The sequence below is a fragment of the Mercenaria mercenaria genome, chromosome 5 (genome assembly GCF_021730395.1).
Source record: "Mercenaria mercenaria strain notata chromosome 5, MADL_Memer_1, whole genome shotgun sequence".
Classification (NCBI taxonomy): Eukaryota; Metazoa; Mollusca; class Bivalvia; order Venerida; family Veneridae; genus Mercenaria; species Mercenaria mercenaria.
The window spans coordinates 41,027,200-41,049,348 of record NC_069365.1 but is presented as its reverse complement, the minus strand read 5'-3'; the positions used below and the strand labels follow the sequence as shown (position 1 = coordinate 41,049,348).

The following is a 22,149-nucleotide window of genomic DNA, read 5'->3' as shown; positions in this document are numbered from 1 at the left end:
CTGTTCAGTCAGTAAAAGTTTTCAGTGAACTCCTCTTTGAATAATATATGGTATTGCCCAGATTGAATGATAGACCAGTCCATTTTAGAAATTTAGCAGGCTAAAGGTTAAGTAAAGTCAAAATACATGCACAAAAATGGCATTTTGATGGGACTTGTATATTTTGAGATAGCTCAAATTTTAATACAAGTTGGAGTTTCAACTGTACATTGTTATTTTGATGCCAGACATGTCATTTTATATCAAGTTCATCAAAAGCATTAGCACCAAAAGTGTCAGATTTTGAATTGCAATAATAGAAGAGAGTCTTATACCTATTAATAAGCATAATGGTGGTTTAAAGCTGCTCGCCCGCACAAAGGTTTACAGATTCACCGCACTATATGGTTATGTAGGAAAAAGTAAAGCGTTGCAAACGGTTCATTATTTTTCAATATAGCCATATAGTGCTGTGTATCCGTAAACTTGTTTTCATCAGCCATTTTCTCAAAACGCTACGTAGATTTTCGCTTATTTTGTTGATTATACCTTTTCATTTTATATTCTTGTTACAAAAAATGTTGCTTTTTAGAAATTTAATTTTTTCGACCAAACTGAGGGCGAGCAGCTTTAAAACTTGCATGTGAATATAATTCCTTGTATATTACACATTTTCTTTTTTCAGCATCTGTTAATCAAGGAAAAAGGTGCCCGATCGCAAGTTATCTTGACTAAAATCAGATAAATTTAATATGGAATAATTCCATTTATTTTATACAAGATACCCAGGACTAGTAATTTTTCCACAATATGAACTGTTTAGAAATAGTTCCATATGCAACTGAGTGAAAAAGGCAAGTTTGTCTACTAGACAATTCGAAAACATATGATTTCGCTCAAAGGGGGTGGGGTTGGGTCATTGTTACTATTGGCAATGATCACATGAACTATTTAGTCTTTATTAATCAGCACATCATATGTGCTAGTGACTCTGAAAAATGCAAGTATAGGCTTCAAAGGTAAGGGACAAAAAGTTTCAAAACTTGCTATTGAGGCATTGTGAAACCAGTAAGGTTAATGGAAGATGTCAAATCAACAACAGAGCATGTCCTCCATGGCTCACACTCAGCCAAATCATACTAAACACAATAAGGTTAATTAATTTTCAGGTAGGAAGAAATTAAATTCATTTTTCTTTGCTTGTATTTTTGAATATAATTATATGAAGAGTGCTTTTACTTGGAAATAAAATCATGTCTTACTGAAATTCAGGTTTCAAAATTTATTGGATCACCACCAGGTTATGTGGGACATGAGGAAGGAGGACAACTTACAAAACTGTTAAAGGAAAACCCAAAAGCTGTTGTCCTGTTTGATGAAGTGGACAAGGCACATACTGACGTACTTACCATCATGTTACAACTCTTTGATGAGGTAAGGCACGTCAAATTTTAGTATATTTAACCCTTATCCTGCTAAATTTCTATAATGAACTTGTCCATCTTTCAATTTGGACAATACCATTAACTGTTAAAAGGGGTGTATACTAAAAAGATACTGACTGAATAGCAAACAGTGCAGATAATGATCAGACTGCATTGATGTGCAGGCTGATCATGATCTGCAGTGCAGAATCAGTCAGAATCAGTTGTGTCCAGCATGATAAGGGTTAAAGTGTGTCACTCTCCATTTTGGACTCTTTAGAATTTAGTGAAAGGACAAGGTTCACGATTATATGAAATCGGCCTACAATATTACAAAATTATGAATTAAATAATATTTTACTTATGGCGTGTTTTTTGTCTTTATGTATTGTACAATGTATAGTAATTTCGATAACTTCTCAGATAGAGAAACAAGAGCTTGAAAACCCCTGAAAAGGCTAAAAATTGGTTTTTTTCATGCATTTCGTCCTGTCTATCTGGAATTTAGTATAGAGCACAGCCCTCGACCACGAAGATAATTTGAACTTTAGTTGGAATTCAGTATTGCTACTTGTATGCAAAATATTTTTGTGGTCGACGGCTGTGCTCATACTAAAAATAAATAAATTACGGAGTCCTTAGTAGGTCTATTTTTCCTTACTGGATTAATATATAGTACAACCATAGAATTAAAAAAGCGAAAGTATTGATTACAAATCGTTTTTCTGTTTTTGAACTGTTTTATGATTCTCTTCCATAAATAAACGAATGCGAAGTGCAGCGCTGTTAGGCTTTTATCGTATTTTTTATATTTGGGTTCGAAACTTTCGTACTCAGCGTCCATAGAAACGTACAAGATCGTATCGTCCAACTCGAAGGAAAATCAGAGTTACTGTTATTGTACAAGGAAAAAGGTAAGTTCATTTCTTATATAATATGTTTCAAGACAGGTACGAGTGATGTAATGACAATTTTGATGATAAAAAGGGTATTTATTTGGAACGCTGAAGCGATCCGTGACGTTCGCCCCCCAGTGTAGTGATTATACTTACTAACACGTTTCCATCATGACATATATCTGTCGTATAATAGCAAGCGTCTTACGAAATGTAAAAATATAATCAAGAGTGATCGTGAAAGGTAAGAAAAAATAATATGTAGATTTTTAAAGATAAATTGCCAGTATCGTAGTTCTACATGCCGTAACATGGCCTAAATTACGAAATATTATGTGGATGAATGTGAAGAAACGTATAAATACGTTTGCCGATATTTAACATTTTAACAATAGGTTCTCTGTTTCTATTCACAAATGAAAACAAACAAAAAACGAAGAGATCAGTGTAATATATTTCAATTAACCTAAACCGTCGCTTAAGTATTTATATAAGTTTGCACCGTTAATATCTAACAATTCAATGGCACAGTGGTTGAGCGCCCGCTTTCCATTTTGGCGGTTGGGGTTCGAATCCCACCTGCGTCATATACATTTTTTGAATTGCTTTTTCTTACATTTTTAAGTCTAATTTCATGCTGTTTAAGTAATTTCTTGATTTATTTTAAATATTTTTTCAATTACAATATGTTTGTATTTTTCAGTATGAAGTTCCACAACTGTGTTGTGTGCAACACACGTACGAAACCAAAAAACAGAAGACCGGTGAACAAATCCATAAAGAAGTATCTGTTGAAAAGTTTTTCATTAACGCTGATGAGAGGTCAATTATATGTAATAAATGCAGACATAACTATTATATAGCTGAGACGCAGCGTAGTTCAACATACAGTTCAACAGAAGCAAGTGATCCGGACTTTCATCCGCCAGCCTCTAAAAGGAATTCTTCATATCTCAGCCCTCCGTCTGTTTCACTGAAAATACCGTGCACTACAAAGACTCATGCTAAATGTTTCTTGTGTAAGAGACCGGGACCTAAACTCATCGTTGTACCCTCCGAGACAAGAGTGACGGTATTTATAAAATTCAATATACTGATACCATCCGGATCACGCTGCTGTCCTGTACATATATATAATGAGCAGATTTCAGAGGAGTCCCTTATAAACGTTCTAACCACAGACACAGTCTTTATGAGCAGAACAAATATCTTAGAGTTGATCGGGGCTATAAGAAAGGAATGCATCAGAACAAATGAAAGGCTTAATTTTGACAACTTGAGAGAAGCAGATTATAAAGAACTGACTGGACTTAAGCAGACAGACTTTGAAGACCTCTTCCTTAGTATAGAAGAGCATATTCGGAGCTCACCCGTACGTAGTCCGAGAACTACAGTTGGACTGTTCCTGTTGAAATTAAAGTCTGGCATATCAAACAAACTTCTTTCAACAATTTTAGGTATAACGCCGTCAAGTGTCCGAAGAGCAATTTCAAGTGTAAGACGTGCATTAATGCAGCATTTTGTTCCGGCGAACTTGGGTCTTGCACATATATCTAGGCAAGAAATTATTGACAAACACACAAGACCTCTTGCTCAGTCACTGTTTGGTACAGATGAGTCGGGTGACAGTCAGCCAAAGATGATGCTTGTTTTAGATGGAACGTATGTTTACATACAAAAAAGTACAAACTTTCAATTTCAAAGACGGTCATTTAGCATGCACAAGGGCAGACCCTTAGTAAAACCAATGGTAGTTGTAACAACCAGTGGGTACTTTGTCACCATAATCGGACCCTACCTGGCAGATGGAAGAAACAGTGACGCACGTATATTAACTCACATGATGCAGACAAATGTCGAAGAAATAAAAAGCTTTGTAGCTGAAAATGACGTTTTTATTGTTGACAGAGGTTTTCGGGATTCCTTAGCTATGCTGGAAGATATGGGAATACATGCCGAAATGCCTGCATTCATGCAAAAAGGACAGAAACAAATGACAACAGAAGATGCTAACACTAGCAGACTAGTCACGAAGGTAAATTGATAATATATGTGTTATTTTCTATAAAAAAGGAGACCAAAACCTAAAGTAATAGAATTAAATGCAAAATATCAGGCGCGAGAACGAATGTATATAGTGCTTTGATAATACGGTGCCGTAAAATGACTATTGCTAAATTCTAATGCATTTTATTTATATGCACGTAGACTGCTGTATTTATTGTCCCTGACACCTGACAATCTTTTCTAATATTTTCGGGCGTTTTCGTTATTGTACGCGATATTTGTGTCCTGAAAATATCTACATTAATAAAAAATAACTATTTTAGTTAACTAATGGAACAGTAGCGCAGTGGTAAGCTCAGCGGCTTGTAAGCACGTTACCATAGGTTTGAATTCTGATCAAACCATTTTTTGTAATTCCGTTTTATTTGTAATTGTATTGATATTACGTTATTTTATGATACATTTTATTTTTTATCGTTAACAACAGTTCCTTGAATTGTCTGCTAAATGAATGAATACTTGCCCGGTCCTGAAGATTTTAAACATTTTTAGAACGGTTAACTGACATGTACGTAGAAGAATGTTGATGGATAGTAGAGTATTTCGTTGATAAATCGTGATAAGTGTGACATTTTTTCCGTCTGTTAATACAGATAAAATTGAGAAAAAAAACACACACCAAAAAACAGTTTGGTACGACGGAGGACTCTAACACACAACCCTGAGATTTGTGCCAAACGCTTTGTCCGCACAGTTTTATCTGCACGTGATACATGATTGTATATAACTGGCTTTTCAATAGTTAAAGACCTGCTCCAGTCCTACCTTTTAACCTTAAATTGTCACTGAAAAAGCATGAAAATCCTGACTATGAACAGTGACGCCTGTCAAAATAGAGTCTATTTTATATAAAATTCATATAAAATACCTGTGGTTTTGCGTGCCAAAGTGTGGCACGAGGCCGTTAACTGTTAGCTATTGTAATCATGGTTGCATACACGCAACAGAATTTGAATAGCGGCGGAGCAGGGCTTTAAATCGTTGTTTAGGTTCGGACACCGAAAATTAATTTACGGAAACATGCGAAATATTTACGAGTACCAGGTCAATATTTCGGTATTCTACCCCCGCCTGATAATTTAAACGACAGCATGTTAATATTATTGTTCTCATGCATCGGTGAACTCAGAAAGGTTGTAAATGATAGAAGTTAAGTTCATACTGTAATGCTATACAAAAAAATCTTTTAACGAAGAAAAATCATAATTATCAAACAAGTTATCGTTTTAGTTGTCGTGCAGTATTTATACTGTTTTTTATCTTTGAAGCGTACCGTTAATTGTTTTAATCACGAACACGGTTAGGGCTGTCCGTAGATAGCGGGCTAGGTAAAAACTGAGAGACAGTCAAATGAGTCATCAATTAACTTTTTTTAAATGCGATAAACCTGTTACAGATATTGGACTTCCGAACGGTTAATTATTAACCGTGTAATGTTTAAAAAAATATGGTTTACTGCTTAGACCGCATACATTAGTTTTGATGTTTAACAGAAGAACAGTGGTTGCTTAATACGGGTTTCTGGAGTTTTGGGCCTAATGGTTAATGTGTCGGCCACTCGACCTGAAAGTCGTATGTTCGAACCCTATTGTACTGACGGTAATGCCTTCTCATATAACACAAGTACTGGTTTTCCATAATGCGGACAGTGATTTAGTACCAGCATAAACTAATACATGTTTGCAACATGTGTGATTGCTAACTTTGGTTTGGTCGTATGAATTATTATGTCAATAAGAAAATACTAAGATATTGGCCGCTTAATGCATGTATGTCCACTTACACTGTAAAAAGATAAATCAATCTCAACGTTTTCTCCTATCTTAAGTATTACTTTACGTCCATTCTTTTTTATCTCTTTAGGTCAGATGGGTAGTAGAATCTGCTAACGCCAGGATCAAGCGTTGGAAGTACTTAGGTCATGTTTTACCAACAACGCAGGTTCCATTCATTGGGGATTTCGTAAGAATAGTATGCGCGATATCCAACAAATACTTTCCTCCATTGAGCGCGACGAAAAACAACGACGACGACACCGCACTTGGAAGGAAAATGTTAGATTTGTCAAAGTGTAATAACGACCTTAAAACTTACATTGAAAATCACTGTTTAGAACGAAAATCAGCCTGTTGGAAGTCCGCTGAATTAGATGTTGAATTTCCGCGCTTAGACGAAATTCAATTGAGAGAATTAACATGTGGTACTTACCAACTTAAAATGTCAGCTGGTTATATGCAAGAGCATATTGACGGAAACTCAGACATTTATGTACATAGAGAAGACAATACTCTTTTAAGGGTCAAAATTCAAAGCAGACACGTGTCATCTAAGGTTTACACACTTTGGATTCGTCATAACGCGACTGAAGTTGTTTCATGGTATTGCAAGTGTCGCGCTGGTAGTCGAGTTGTCGGGGTGTGTGCTCACGTGGCTGCCATTTTATGGTTTCTTGGCTATGCAAGACACACAGGGAAAGAAACGTATGGCACGCGCAACTGGGGTGATTATGTTTTAGACGCAGGAAACATACCCCAAACTGTTGACAGTTCGGATACAGAGAGTGAGTGAAAATGTAGCAGCTGAATCGTTACATTAACATAGTTTTTAAAGCAGTATTCTGTAGTTGGCCTCTGAAAAAGTATCTTGAAGAGTATTTTTACATTTGATAGTAAAACATATTTTGTAAAAACATGTTTAGAGCTATTCTGATGTTATAAATCTATAGTTATTATGCCGATTTGCTGAATTCATAATATCATAATAATTTATCAATTATTCATGATTATACTTCATAAAAACCCGAGTTTGATATTTGAAAAGAAGAAAAAAAAATCAGTAGATTAATATCTGATGTTATTTATTATTTATTTTGCAGTTCTTCAAGCGAATAAAATGTTACAAGTCAAAAATATTAATTTCTAATAACATACTGAAATACGATAGTTATAAGTTTAATATTGTTTTTTCATAATTTGACATTTGTATCCATCTGTCTACAGATAAGAATTGAAAGATGTGCACAGCCACAATTAAAATGACTTTGTATTTAAGGAATAGGTCATATGGTCATAGATGATACGAATGTAATATATAAATTACTATGACGGTGTAATTATTTTTAATATATTATAGTGAAAATACGATCATTATATTTTCATATTTGTGCGAGATTAAAATTTCTGCACCCACAGTTCTTCTTTACTTCTTAGTTTTGTGTACTGCTCTCCACGACCGTTTCTTGAGTTACAAACTCGCTTAAGCGAGGGATTGTGATGGTCATAGTCTAATTTCCCCCTCTCCCCCACCCCATGCGGGGTAAAGAGTATCGCGCTGTAAGGCTACACTTGGTTTCTGTCTAAAACATGCAAACTATTGCTGACTAAAATATGTTGACATAAAATCCAATTAAGAAATCAAAAACAAAACACACACACAAAAACGATGGTTATTACCTTACCAAAATGTAAGTTATTGTTTATCTGTTACTAAATTATGCTCGAGTCATTTAGTGAAGAAACACGTGTATCTAATGGTCGATAAATACACTAGTCGGCACCTCCTTTGATATAAACATCAAAGTAATATCAAAGGTAGCAGTCGGAAAGTTGATTCAAATGCATCGTACATGTACAATGTGTATAACCGCCGGAATATCAAAATGTAAGTTAAACTGGTTGATCAAACTTTGAAATAGTATTTTGGCGAAATAAAATATGAAGATGAATGTTGAATTTTTTTCACGTATGTTTCTACATTCGTTTAGTGAAATAATGAATGCAAAGAAGTATTAAAACCATATACAAGATTACTTTTAGAAGCAAAACAATGCAAATACATGTCTCTGTCGGCATTTATAGACAAAGGTGAATATAATTTACATTTTGTTCTCAGTATAATTTGATGAAACGGCATCCTATCTTAACCTTATTTAAATGAAATATTATCATATCGCATACTTGTATTTATATGGTTACACATCATTCATGACGGAGCGAAAATAAAATCAACGCGATATACGTTGTGGCAACGTCACGACGTCGCAAGAAAACCGGGTTTTTTTGTTATTACATAGTCGTGCAAAATGTAATATTTTTACTTAATTGTCATTTTAAAACAATAAAAAACTTTATTTTCGGTCTAGGGAGATACCGGATTGTCAACTAAAAAAAAATTAGAAAAAAATAATGATGGGCCGTTTTTCACTAAAAACGAACTTTGTCCTTTATGCTTCCCTTTGAAGCAGAAGGAGTATATTGTTTTGCCCCTTTTCGGTCTGTCGGTATGTTAGTACACCATTTGGTTTCCTATCAATAACTATAGAAAATTTGATCTCATAATGGTCAAACTTCATAGGATGACTGCCTGTTGTCAATAGATAAACCCTATTGTTTTGGGGGTCAGTAGGTCAAAGGTCAAGGTCAAAACGAGGTTGAGACTGGAAACTTTCTGCTCAATAAATAAGCAGTCATCAAACTTCAAAGGATGATTACCAGTGGTCAGTAGATGACCCCTTTAGTTTTGAAGGTCAGAGGGCAAAATCACAGTGACCTCTAGTCTGAAAACAGTTTCCACTCAATAACTAAAGAATGATCTGGCTTGTGGTCAGACTTCATAGGATGATTGCCTGTGGTCAGCAAATGACCCCTGATTGGTTTAAAGGTTTCTAGGTCAAAAGTCAAGGTACAGTGACCTCTGGGCTGAAAACAGTTTGTGCTTAATAACTAAAGAATGCTTTGGCCTACAGTTGTCAAATTTCATAGGATTGACTGATACTGTTTAAGGGGTCAGTAGGCGAAAGGTCAAGGTCATGGTGATCTCGAAGAACACATTGACATACAGTCGTAAAACTTCATTGAATGATTGCCTGCAGTTAGTGGATGTCCTCTATTGTTTTAGAGGTCATTAGATCAAACTTCAAGGTCACAATGACCTTAAGACTGAAAACAATAACCGCTCTGTTACTAAAGAATTTACCTACATTCTACAAACTTCATAGGGTGATTCCCTGTGGTTTGTTGATTGCCCCTATTATGTGTTTCATTTACATCACAGTGTATTTAAGCAAGATAATACATTACAAAATATATACTTTATTATTTGAGGATAATGACAACATACATATACCAGAGTCGGCATATTGACGACCATTTTCATTCAACTCTTACTTAACTAATGAAAAAAGCAGTAACAGCCAACATTGAACTTGCTGAATTTGATTGACACATCTTTACAAAAAAGAGAAAGGAAGAGACCAAAGTATATACAGTTGAAACTCGGTATCTCGAATTCCAACAGATTGAGCGTTTTATTTTGAGATCTCTGAAATTCGATTTAAGATGATATTTTGTGCATGTTATACGAGACGTGACTTGAAAATATCTTCGAGATAGATGGAATTTTGATATATGCAGGTTTGAGTTGTTGAGCTTCAACTGTATATCTAACATTGAACTTGCTGAAAAATGATTGACACATCTTTACATGAAAGACAAATGAAGAAACCAAAGTATATACATATATCTAGCATTGAACTTGCTGAACATAATTGACATATCTTTTCATGAAAGAGAAATAAAATACCAAAAAAATATATACATGTATCTAACAGTGAACTTGCCGAAAATGATTGACACATCTTTTCAAGAAAGAGAAATGAAGTAACCAAAAAAATATATCTAACATTGAACATGCTGAAAATGATTGAAACAACTTTATATGAAATAGAAATGAAGAAATCAAAGTATATAATATATCTAACATTGAACATGCTGAACATTAGTGACACATCTTTACATGAAAGAGAAGAAGGAACCAAGGTATATATATCTAACATTGAACATTAGTGACACATCTTTACATGAAAGAGAAGAAGGAACCAAGGTATATATATCTAACATTGAACATTAGTGACACATCTTTACATGAAAGACAAATGAAGAAACCAAAGTATATGTATATATAACATTGAACTTGCTGAACATGATTGACACATCTTTTCATGAAAGAGAAATGAAGTAACCAAAAAAAACATATCAATATTCAACATGCTGAACATGATTGACACATCTTTTCATGAAAGAGAAATGAAGTAACCAAAAAAATAAATCAATATTCAACATGCTGAACATGATTGACACATCTTTTCATGAAAGAGAAATGAAGGAACCAAAGTAAATACAGATGAAACTTGGTATCTCGAATCCCAAGGGGTGGAGCATTTTATGTCAAGATATCCAAAATTCGATGTAACATGATATTTTGTGCCTATGTTTACAAGACACGACTTGAAAATGTCTTCGAAATGGCCAGAATTTTGAGATAAGTGATTTTGAGATATTGAGTTTCAAATGTTTATCTAACATTGAACATGCTGAACATGTTTACATGAAAGAGAAATGAAGTAATCAAAGTATATATTTATGTACAATGTATTTCTTCAATCTTGAGTTTCCTGATCATATTTGTTAGTGTCCTGAGCCTGTTCCCCCATCCCAACCACCTCTCAAGTTGGAAGTTACTTGTGGGGACTAGTGTTTGGGCTGGTACAGGATCCAGGAACACTGGTTAGGTTACCTGCTCATTGTTATTTGACTGAAATACTCTTGAAAACCTGCTCTTAACCCAAAACAAACAGGATTTTTATGTCATGAAATGATATTTGAAAATTCTTTTCACAAGGATTTTGTGTTAGTTGGCTAGCACCAAGACAAATTGATGGAAAGAATAGTGGCCAAATTGTGACACAAAATTTGCCAAAAACTAAAATCAACATCAAAACTGTGACAAATTAATTACAAAACTGTGACACTTCAACATTTTTGAATATGCTTATTTAAAATATATGAGCCGTGCCATGAGAAAACCAACATAGTGGGTGTGCGACCAGCATGGATCCAGACCAGCCTGCGCATCCTCGCAGTCTGGTCAGGATCCATGCTGTTCGCTAACAGTTTCTCCAATTCCAATAGGCTTTAAAAGCGAACAGCATGGAGCCTGACCAGACTGCGCGGATGCGCAGGCTGGTCTGGATCCATGCTGGTCGCAAACCCACTATGTTGGTTTTCTCATGGCACGGCTCATATATAGATATATTTTAAAAGATTGTTAAATAATGCTTTAAAGGTTATTATATAAAGAAATGTAACTCAATTGAATTCTTGTACATGTAATATTTCAAATGCACAGTAATATGGAATCTGGCAATTTTAAAATGCCACTAAAGACCATTTCTGAACAAAACAAGAAAAAAAGAAGGGATAAAATCTCAGAAATAAAGAAAATAGAACATTTTTAAACAAAATAAACCATTTTAGCTGTTTAGGAATAATACAGTATCACAAAATTTACAACAGAGACATTCAAACTGATACTTCTTTTGTCATCCGGTCATTCCTTGTTTTATCTGGTATATGCTCTCTGTGATTTATCTGGTACAAAATTCAACTCATTTCCTTCGTTATAGAATTCTTAGCAGTTTGTATTAATATTAAGGTGAACTTATATTTTCCCTTGCACATATTATCTTTTGCATAAAGTATAAAGTGTATCAATGTATTCTATGTATTCACTACATTGTTGATATGCTGCTGCCTTACACTTCACAAACTGGAGATGGAATAATGTATTTTTTTTGTGAAAGCTGGTTTGCAGGTCTATTCTTCTCATGTTGTCTAACAACATTTTGTATGTTAAGCATGTATCAATATGTCTGAAAAAATCTGTTTCAAGTACAGTTCTACATGAAGATTTTGTGGTGATATGAGCAGTATACCAGTATGTTGGTTGATACGACTTTTGTTGTGGTAGTTATGATATTATGACAGCTTGAGGACTTGAAGGAAATTGTCATATTTCTGATCTGCAGTATCACAGCTGTAGTACAGTTTCGCTCCGACAGCACACCAACAGACAGCATAGGGACCTTTCAGATCCTTCGACACAACCTTTCCGTTAGAACAGTCACCACCTGTTATCTTCACTATAGCATTTCTTGTATAGTCACACACAAAGACACTTCCATCACCTGACAGAGATATACCATGAGGCTCATCCATATCGCAATAGCTCCCCATCCCCTCACCCTGCCAGTCAAACCTTGTTACAGCTTTCATATTACAGTCGGATACATAGATTGAGTGGCTGTTAGTTGTGACATGTAATGGATAACTGAGCGTGTTATCTATGTTGACTATTGTCAGTATGTCTCCATTCATATCAAAGACTTGAAATTTTGCGGGTGCCACAAATGACACAACAAATTTCTCCTGATAACAACTTATGCCATAACAGTTTCCATCAGTCTTCAGAACATCTTTCTTTTTGAGTTTTTTGAAGGAGACTGATATAAACTGAATTGTTTTTTGGTCTGGAAGTGTGACAACAAAGTCTGTAGAGGTAACAGACGTGACATCAAATGGTGAAGTATCTAGTTGCAATTGATCAGCAACAGATTGACTGCTGGTGTCAACCAGTTTGATAGCCTTGTTGTTCCAGTCAGTGATGACGAGAAGATCAGGTGTAAGGAGAGCCATCCCTGTTATTGAGCACCCACTTTCATCTCTTGATGTCTGTAAAAGGATGTTACCCTGATGTGAAGTTAGTGTTGGCTTTACATCTTTGTCTTGCGTAGGCTTTGTTTGTTGTAATGCTTTCTTTATTAGTGTGCCAAATGACTTCTCTTTTTCAATGAGTGTTGCTATTGCTTCATTTTGTTTAAAGATGTGACGTTTAACATGATATGCCGTAACTGTAGTGTTATTTTGCTCATAGTCCTCGATCATTTTCTTAGCAGATTGAAGTTCAATGAAGAGTCTGTCTGCTTGTTTTGATGTATTGAGATGTTTGATAGAGTCAGATAATGTCTTCACGGATTTGGTAACATCGTCACATTTTGTTTTTACTGTCTTCAGATTCTTTTCATTATCTTGTTGGATTTTCTTTGCTGCATCTTCAGCTTGTTTCTCCAGTTCATCCAGTCTTTGGTTAATTTCTTTTCGGAATTTCTTGATATCTGCCAATACATGTACCAAAGAACTGTTGGATTTTGATGTCATGTTCTTCACATCTTCTGACATCTTCTGACACTGGTCTGTGATGGTGTCCATGGTTTTTAGGATGTCTTGGTATTCTTTGCTGTTGATGATCTGGCTAGAAATATCAGGTATATATTTGATATTGCAAGATGCAACAGTGTGCTCTAGGGTAACACATACACTACAGAGAAGTACTTTATGGTCATGGCAGTAGAACTTGATCATTTCTTTGGTGTGTTTAGGGCAAGGTTTTGTGAGGTCGTCCGGCTGGCTGGGATGATTAGATGTTGAAGGTAGTTGTAATGTTTTAGGCATGTTGTTTTTATCTAGAATAGTATGATGCTTGGAAAGTTTATGCCTCTTGTGAGCTGCGAAACAAGCCTCACACAGGTGTTCTTGGCAGTCCTTGCAGTAGCCATGGGCAGGAATGCGTGGTCCATCCTGGGCACAGGGTTGGCAGTATACTTTAAGATCCTTCTCATAGCTCATGGAAGCTGTTGCTGATGGAAATAGTTTTGTTTCCTTCTTGTTTGTGAAGAAAGCCATGTCTGAACTGAAGAATAAAATAATATTGATTGATGCAAATTTAATTTTTTTCCCTGACTAAATTCTACATTTTTTACCAGTATTTATCTGATATTTCATAGCTGTAGGACCATTGCTGACTGTGTATGTAATTGCGCTTTGTCAGTTGCTGAAGCAGACAAAACCTATAGATCTCAGGAAAATTTGGAGGCTGGTGTGCGTATGCATGCTATAATATATTGTCATCAAAATTCAATATAACTTTATGTTACTAGCATGCACTTTTAAACATTTTAAATAGTTCAGTTACATACTCAGATTTCCATGCATTTGTAAAAATAGTTGTTAAGCTTTTTTCAATGAATAGATATATTTCAGTGATACAGCAGTGGCACTTTTGTTCCAAAACTGGTGCCCAGCACTCTCCCCCCAATATTTCTAGTTTTGGGCCTGAGTTTGTTTTCATAAGTTCCTACTATTTATCATCAGATTCCTACTTTCCAACTTTTCTCCTAGTTTTTTATCAATGGTCACTTGCAAGCACAGACTAGCACAGACTGCCATCCATTATTTAAAAAATACTCAAAGAATACAGATAAACTCTATTATATAGTCCTGCCGTGTATACAATAAGATATCATCAGTTAATTAAAATAATTGTTTGATGTGTTGCTTATTTTCGAAATAACAAAAAAAGTTGCCCATTTTCTTGGACAACCTTCGTATAATGGGTCACTTAGGTTATTGTAGATATGCAGTCCCTCCCCTCACCCTCGCCCCCACGCCTAGTAAATGACTTTTCATGAGCTCCTTGATTGATATTTACAAGACTACATGTCAGAAGTTTTATTCTTACATAGATTTTTCTCAAGTTTGTTGGTTAAATGAATGACTTAGTGCAAATATGCCTCCCTTGTACATCCTTTTTTGTTGTGGAAACTCATCCTGAGTGTTTTAAATGCACTTTTAAAATTATTTCACTGCCATGATAGAGATTTATAAATAGATAAAGGATGACCTTAAAAGTAATATTTTACAATTTCAAACAAATTTATCTTTTGATATAAAGAATAATAGTATAAATATACTAAATAACTTACCAAAAGGTCTTATCTGAATTGTAAAATCCCAAAAACTGCAATTACCCCGATAATATAATGTCCTTGTTGCGTGACCTTGATATACGTGTAACATGTTTACGTGCACATTTTATCTGGATTGCCTGCAACAAAGATAAATTTTGAAGTTGATCTATACGTGATTGCGATATTGAATGAAATATAACTTTAACAAATTTGGTAATGGTGGCTATCTTGGGTAAATAATATTTTTATTGTGACTGCTTGATGTCCGTCGTCCGTCAACAATTTCTAAAAAAATCTTCTTGAAAACCCCCTGGCAGAATTACACCAAACTTCACAGGAATGATCCTTGGGTGACCCCCTTTCAAAATTATTCAAAGAATTGAATTCCGTGCAGAACTCTGGTTGCCATGGCAACCGAAAGGAAAAACTTTAAAAGTCTTCTTCTCAAAAACCAGAAGCCCTAGACCTTAGATATTTGGTGTGAAGCATTGCCTAGTTGACCTCTACCAAGTTTGTTCAAATCATGACCCCGGGGTCAAAATTGACCCCGCTCCATGGGTCACTTGATTTTACATAGGAAAATCTTAAAAAATCTTCTTCTCAAAAACCAGAAGCCCTAGAGCTTAGATATTTGACATGTAGCATTGCCTAATGGACCTCTACTAAAGTTTTTCAAATCATGACCCCGGGGTCAAAATTGACCCCGCCTTAGGGGTCACTTGATTTTACATAGGAAAATCTTCAAAATTTTTCTAAAAATAAACCAGAAGACCTAGAGCTCAGATATTTCACATGTAGCATTGCCTAGTGGACCTCTACAAAATTTGTTCAAATCATGACCCCCGGGGTCAAAATTGACCTTGCCCCAGGGGTCACTTGATTTTATTTTTCTTTTTGGTAAAATTTCTTCAACTTCTTGTCTTTAAGTGCAATGATAACAGGTGAGCGATATAGGGCCATTATGGCCCTCTTGTCACGTTAGTTCTTGTAGTTGGTTTAGATTTTTATTTCACAAAGTTCAAGGCTACCTGCTTAAAGTTTCATAAGGCTTTTAGTTTTATGTTAAAAGCAGATAATGCAGACTACACATAATTGAATAGTAAGAAAAACACTTTGTTTAATATTACACATGAAATTATAATGTCAGGGTCTTAAAGGGAGATAATCAAAACAGTGCATTTTATTGTACATTCTATTATGTTAATCATATTGTCAAACCTATGACAAATACTTGAGAAAACAATTATCAAAAATTGGAATTAACAAGAAAATGATATATTTGAGCAGCACCATGAGAAAATCAACATAGTACATTTGCGACCAGCATGGATCCGCGCAGTCTGGTCAGGATCAATGCTGTCCACTTTCAAAGCCTATTGCAATTAGAGAAACTTACTGTAGCGAACAGCATGGATCCTGACCAGATTGCGCAGGTGCGCAGGCTGGTCTGGATCCATGCTGGTCGCAAATGCACTTTGGTTGTTTTTTTCATGGTGCAGTTCATTTTATGTTCCTAATAAGAAAATGTAGCAGCCACATTCTAACCAAAGGCATTATGACCCTAAAATGATTATAAGTAAATGGTGTGTAACGTAAATTAGTACAGCTTGAATATAATTGTTCCACAAGGTGAATAAATCAAACAGAAATATAGGTCAGAAATATATAATATCCCAATCTCTCTTGGGGACTATTAATTGTATTGAAATATTAAAATCTTATTTTATTATCAGGGTGTTAAAATGTTCAAATCCTAGTTTAATAAACAGCTATTGAAATACCGGTATATCAGAATCCTGTATATGAGGGTTGTTCAGTAAATTCGTAGACTGGCACTACAACTTAGCCTCCAAAATACACAGTATAACACAGTAACATGCCCACTTGCTACTGAAATTATCCAAATAGAATGACATCATACAGTACACAACTAGAGGTTATTTAATAACCATAGCAACATGTAAGCAGCCAATTCGATGTTTTGACAACATCAATAAATGCAAATAAAATTGTGTAACTTTTTGCAAAAGAAATAACATCAAAATGATGTCTCTGTAAAATTTCAAGTCAGTCTGTCATTTAAGGTTAGAATAAACTACTTTTTAATCTAGGGCAGTCATACGTGCTCTTACATAAAATGATGTCACCAAAAGATCTTGAAATCTGAGTAGAAACATTAAATAGTACAAGAACTTGAGAAAACACCAATAGAAGTGTTTGAATTACTATACATTTATATAAAACATGAGTTTAAGTGGATCAAAGTTGATGTTATGAAAATGTTGTTCACCTGTGCCGCACAGCATACCCAATGTCTTTATTGGCTAATATTGAAAAAAAATGGAATCAGTCTTTGTATTTATTGAACAACCCTCTTATGTACCAGTCTATGTATTTATTGAACAACCCTCTTATGTACCAGTCTATGTATTTATTGAACAACCCTCTTATGTACCAGTCTATGTATTTATTGAATGACCCTCTTATGTACCAGTCTATGTATTTATTGAAAGACTCTCTTATGTACATGGTATTGAAAAATTATAAACTTACTATTATATACAGGGTCGGCTGACAGATGGTAAAGGAAAGACTATAGAATGTAAAGATGCCATCTTCATTATGACATCAAACCTGGCATCAGATGAGATTGCGGCACATGGACTTGAACTGAGGAAAGAAGCTGAACTGGTTTCTAAACAGAGAAAAGCAGGCAAACTTGGTAAGTATTCAGACTGACCTGAAAACATTTACACAGTCTAAAAGTTGATAGGGTAATTTTCACAGTTGTTTAATTTTGGCTAATTTTCGTGAACATGCAAATTTAAAATTTGTAACTTTCGACTATTAAGCAAGTTAACCTCTACATAACAAATGATGCGAAGGTTCTTAATTTTATTTACAAAAAAATCAAGAGTCAACAATAATAAAAGAAATAGAAGTATTTGCACATTATTTATTTGTGCGTAAAGATGAAACAGAATACTAGAGCCTATTTAAAGTAACTGCCAACAGCATTCAAATTTTGTAAGAATTTCTTAAATTAATTTGTTGATCCTTTTTTATATAGCCTATGCATGAAAAATAATATGCTGAATTTCCTGGATACATGTGATAGTTGGTCCTATAATGGATACACTACGTGAAATTATATACATGTAATTACAGTTGCAAAGCACTTTAAAACTTTAGCAAATTGGCTGTTTCATCAAACATGAATTGGTGTACATGTATTTTAAAGATAAATGAAAATTATACCAGTTTGTTGGTATTTACGTTCTTGGATTGTAGCGACAATAAAATCCAGAAAAAGTAGGTCCTCACGAATAATAATGATTGCATAGTATTAGTTTGAATGGTGTTTTTGATCTGTTACTTAACACATTGTGTTGATTGTGGGGTTTCTTTTCTGTATTGATTTCCACCTGAACACGGTCTACTTTCAGATGACTTGAATAGTGAGGAAACTATCACTGTTTCTCGAGGTTTCAAGGATTTTGTTGTACGACCAATTTTAAAGGTATTCTTCAGGTTATTTTCATTGTTAGACCACATAAAGCCTTTGGCTAGACTGTTTTCTGTCTGTCAATACATGTAATTGCTTAATGTCATATCCTTAACCCTCACTCAGGTGGGGGCGGGGATTAAATTCTTCATATTAGGAAGCCATCCAGCTGGCTTATGGAATGTCGGTGGTTTTGCTCAGGTGCCTGCTCATGATGGAATAATGCACAGAGGGGCACCTGGGGTCTTCCTCCACCATCAAAGCTGGAAAGTCACCATATAACCTATAACTGTGTCAGTGCGATGTTAAACCTAACAAAAACAAAAACAAACATATCCTTAACCAGTAAGCTTGGATCAAGCCCTAAAGACTGACAGATTGTCATGAGATGAAGGGGGTTTGTTGAAGGTCAGTGGTTCTACCAAGGGGTTGTCTCTGTCTTGAAATAATACTTGAAATTACGATTAACCCTTACCATACCAAATTTCTATAATGAATTTGTCCGTCTTTCAGTTTGGACAGTACCATTAACTGTTAAAAGGGGTTTCCAAAAAAAAATACTACCGGTAATTGAGTGGCAAACAATGCAGGACGTGATCAGACTGTTCGGGATGTGCAGGTTGATCTTAGTCTGCACTGGTTGCAAAGGTGGAACCGCTTGCTGCCAGCAGGCTAAAGATTAAGTAAGTTATAGTTTATGATTTGTTTATTTTCAGAGACATTTTAGAAGAGATGAGTTCCTTGGAAGAATCAATGAGTTTGTGTATTTCTTGCCTTTCTCAAGATCAGAACTGAGCAAGCTGGTCATTAAAGAACTCAAGTTCTGGGCTGACAGGGTAAACTTATTATTTTCTTTACATGTATTTTGTTTATTTTGTATGTTTACTGGTGCTCTGTATAAGTTATATACCATGGTAAGTGAATTTCAGTATGCCAGATTCTGTATTCCATACCACCTTCACAAATAAGTAAAAGTTTCCTCTCAAAAGACTGAAGGATGCATAATATTTTTAGTCAGATATTATATTAGATACAAGAGAGGTTCAGGAATTTTTGACAGGAGGTTTTAACTTTCTTACTATTAATACTATCCATCTGAAGTTTTATATACATGCCATTTCATTTGTTGGACAAAAAAACTAAAACTATTATTAAGGGTTATTAGTCCCCAACCAGTGGAACACCAGGGAGGACTGAATGCCCTCTGTCCATCCATCTGTCAGCAAATCTGAATTCTGCAATTATAAAGTGTTCAAGTTAGTTTCATAAAACTTAGTATGTGAATACAGGGCAACTTAGTATGTGAATACAGGGCAATATGTTGATTATGCACTACATGACTTACGTTTATAGGTCAAAGGTCAAGATCACTATTGAAGATCAAGTAAAAATTGTTTACGTTCCATAACTTTTATATGCATAGCTGGATTATCTTAGTGCAAGACAGAAATGAGACAGTGTGTCAACATATGACCTCCGCTTGTCGGTCACTATTGAAAGTGTTCCACCAATAGGGGACTCACTGCAGTACTCGGTTTCTTGTTCTTTCATTAGTTTTAGCTATTTACATTTTGCAAGTTTGATCTACATGCTTATAAGTTTCAACAGTGATATTTCATGTACATTTTGTATATTACAAGTAATTGAGTGTACAGCTAAGAAGTTAAAGGGTCAGCATCAAAATTTCAAATAAAGATAACAATTAAAACAGATTGCAGTGCTATTAAATATAGAAAATACCAGTATTGTTTAATAAGATATTTTAATGTGTGATTTTCTCTTGAATAAAAATCAAGGCAAATGTTGACTGGGCAATAAAAATGTTTAGTATGGAAGTCTGAAAGTGCCAAAATTGTTATGGTAAGTCATTCAAAGGTTGTTTGTGTGTAATTTTGTCTTGTTCAACTCCAAACATAAAACTGTGTTAGCGGATGAATGGCTTAATATTTTATGTAATATGTCATACTGTCAGTCAGCTTTGCCTACCCTGATTTATACTCCAAACCTTATGATAAGGAATTTTTCTCTAAGGGTGGCAGGCTTTAGTATATAAAATAATATGTTAAAATGTCATTGTAGGCACAGAAGAAACACAAGATGGAGTTGATCTGGGACCACCAGGTTGTTGATGCTCTCGCAGATGGTTATGATGTTCATTATGGGGCCAGATCTCTAAAATATGAGGTAATGAAGGATATTTTTCTTTTGTTTATACACCCTAACTTTTGCTTGAATATGACCTTGACCTGCAGGCTGAAATTCAGTAGCTGTATTCTACTGACCATTCACATTTTAACCAACCCTTACTATTAATGTGACAGCTGTAGACTAAGCTTTATCACTTAATGATCCTACATGATTGGGAACCTAAAGTCCTCTGTGACCATGACCTGCCAGCCAAATAAATATGAGTCATCTGCTGACCAAGGGCAATCATCATTTTCAGTTTGAGGGTCTGTTTGGGTATCAGATTTCTAAAGCTAATGTTCCCTCTCCCCTTCTGGCAACTATACTGGTTTCCTAGTAGTTTCCGGACCGAAATCACTAATTTTTGCCAGGACCTTTCAAACAAAGCGTAGTAGAAACATAAAATTTTCACAGAAAGAAGCTAGGTTCTTTGTAAACACCATGCTAAATTTGTATTACACTTGCATTCATAACACAAATGTAGATGAGGCCTCAAAAGGGGCATTTATTCCATTAATATCTCAGTTAGTCAGAGTAGTTTTCCGGACCTTTTATTGTTAAAGTTGAAAAGTATTTTTTCAAGAATTTAACAAATACTAGATTTATAATACGCTCATTACAGTTACGTCTAATTACGTTTGAATAACGTTTGCAACGTCACGCTAAAACACCGCTCGCTCGAGGTCGCAAGGGGGTGAGCAAAATGCTCGAGTTATCCATGGTTTCGAGCAACCCAAACATTGACCAACATACGAAGAAAACTAAAGTTTGTTTTACTAATTGTCATCAGGACCGTTTGCTGAGTAAACGGTGATGCTAAATAATAACATACTTTTGACATTTTCAAAAACAAGCGTATTACAAACGTTATCTATTGATAGATGTTTCAATATGTGATTTGTAAATGGCACATGCGAAGAAACAACTAAGATTTTTTAAAAATTTTATTCCAACAAGTGCATATCATAATTATTGTCTCAATTTTATGGAACGGCTACATTATTTCCTTCATTTGTATGCAAACAACTGCTGATTAAATTACTAAGATCTCATAACTATCTTCTCGATCCCGCAGAAAAGATGCTTTAAGTTATCAGTAATTGATCAATAAAACTTTTCTTTAAGCTTTTATCAATAATTCATCTCATCATAAGATCAAATATACCGACAAACAAACATTTCAGATAGTCTAAAAATTGACTACGCAATTCTCACAGTGTGTGAAAATGTTTAATTAACCGATACATTCTGACCGCCGAAGGTGTGAAAAATTTTGACACCTCTCCTCGAGTTAGCCAGAAGCAACAAAGAGTAAATTAATACACAGGGACCAGGTGTCATGCTCGAGCGATCGATTTATCGATGCTCGACCCAGCCATGGTAATATCACATAGAAAATAGAAGGAAATCGGCCGGGACCACATGAATTGCTCGAGCGAGCCCGGGTGC

General features: G+C 35.0%; 2 protein-coding genes across 2 annotated transcripts in view; one reads left to right on the top strand and one right to left on the bottom strand.

The window, feature by feature from the left end:
• Positions 1-22,149, top strand: part of LOC123556988 (caseinolytic peptidase B protein homolog) — a 38,703-nt gene that overhangs the window by 13,506 nt on the left and 3,048 nt on the right. The window contains exons 11-15 of the mRNA XM_053543296.1: positions 1,252-1,413; positions 17,574-17,730; positions 18,455-18,528; positions 19,230-19,349; positions 20,593-20,697. Of these exons, the coding sequence (XP_053399271.1) occupies positions 1,252-1,413; positions 17,574-17,730; positions 18,455-18,528; positions 19,230-19,349; positions 20,593-20,697 (618 nt within the window). The remainder of the gene's footprint in view (positions 1-1,251; positions 1,414-17,573; positions 17,731-18,454; positions 18,529-19,229; positions 19,350-20,592; positions 20,698-22,149) is intronic.
• Positions 9,504-16,299, bottom strand: LOC123556989 (E3 ubiquitin-protein ligase TRIM71-like). Its single transcript, XM_045348146.2, has 2 exons — positions 15,024-16,299; positions 9,504-13,951 (listed from the first exon to the last, which is right to left on the bottom strand). The coding sequence occupies exon 2, from the start codon at positions 13,942-13,944 to the stop codon at positions 12,181-12,183; it is 1,764 nt and encodes a 587-aa protein (XP_045204081.2). The 5' UTR covers positions 13,945-13,951; positions 15,024-16,299; the 3' UTR covers positions 9,504-12,180.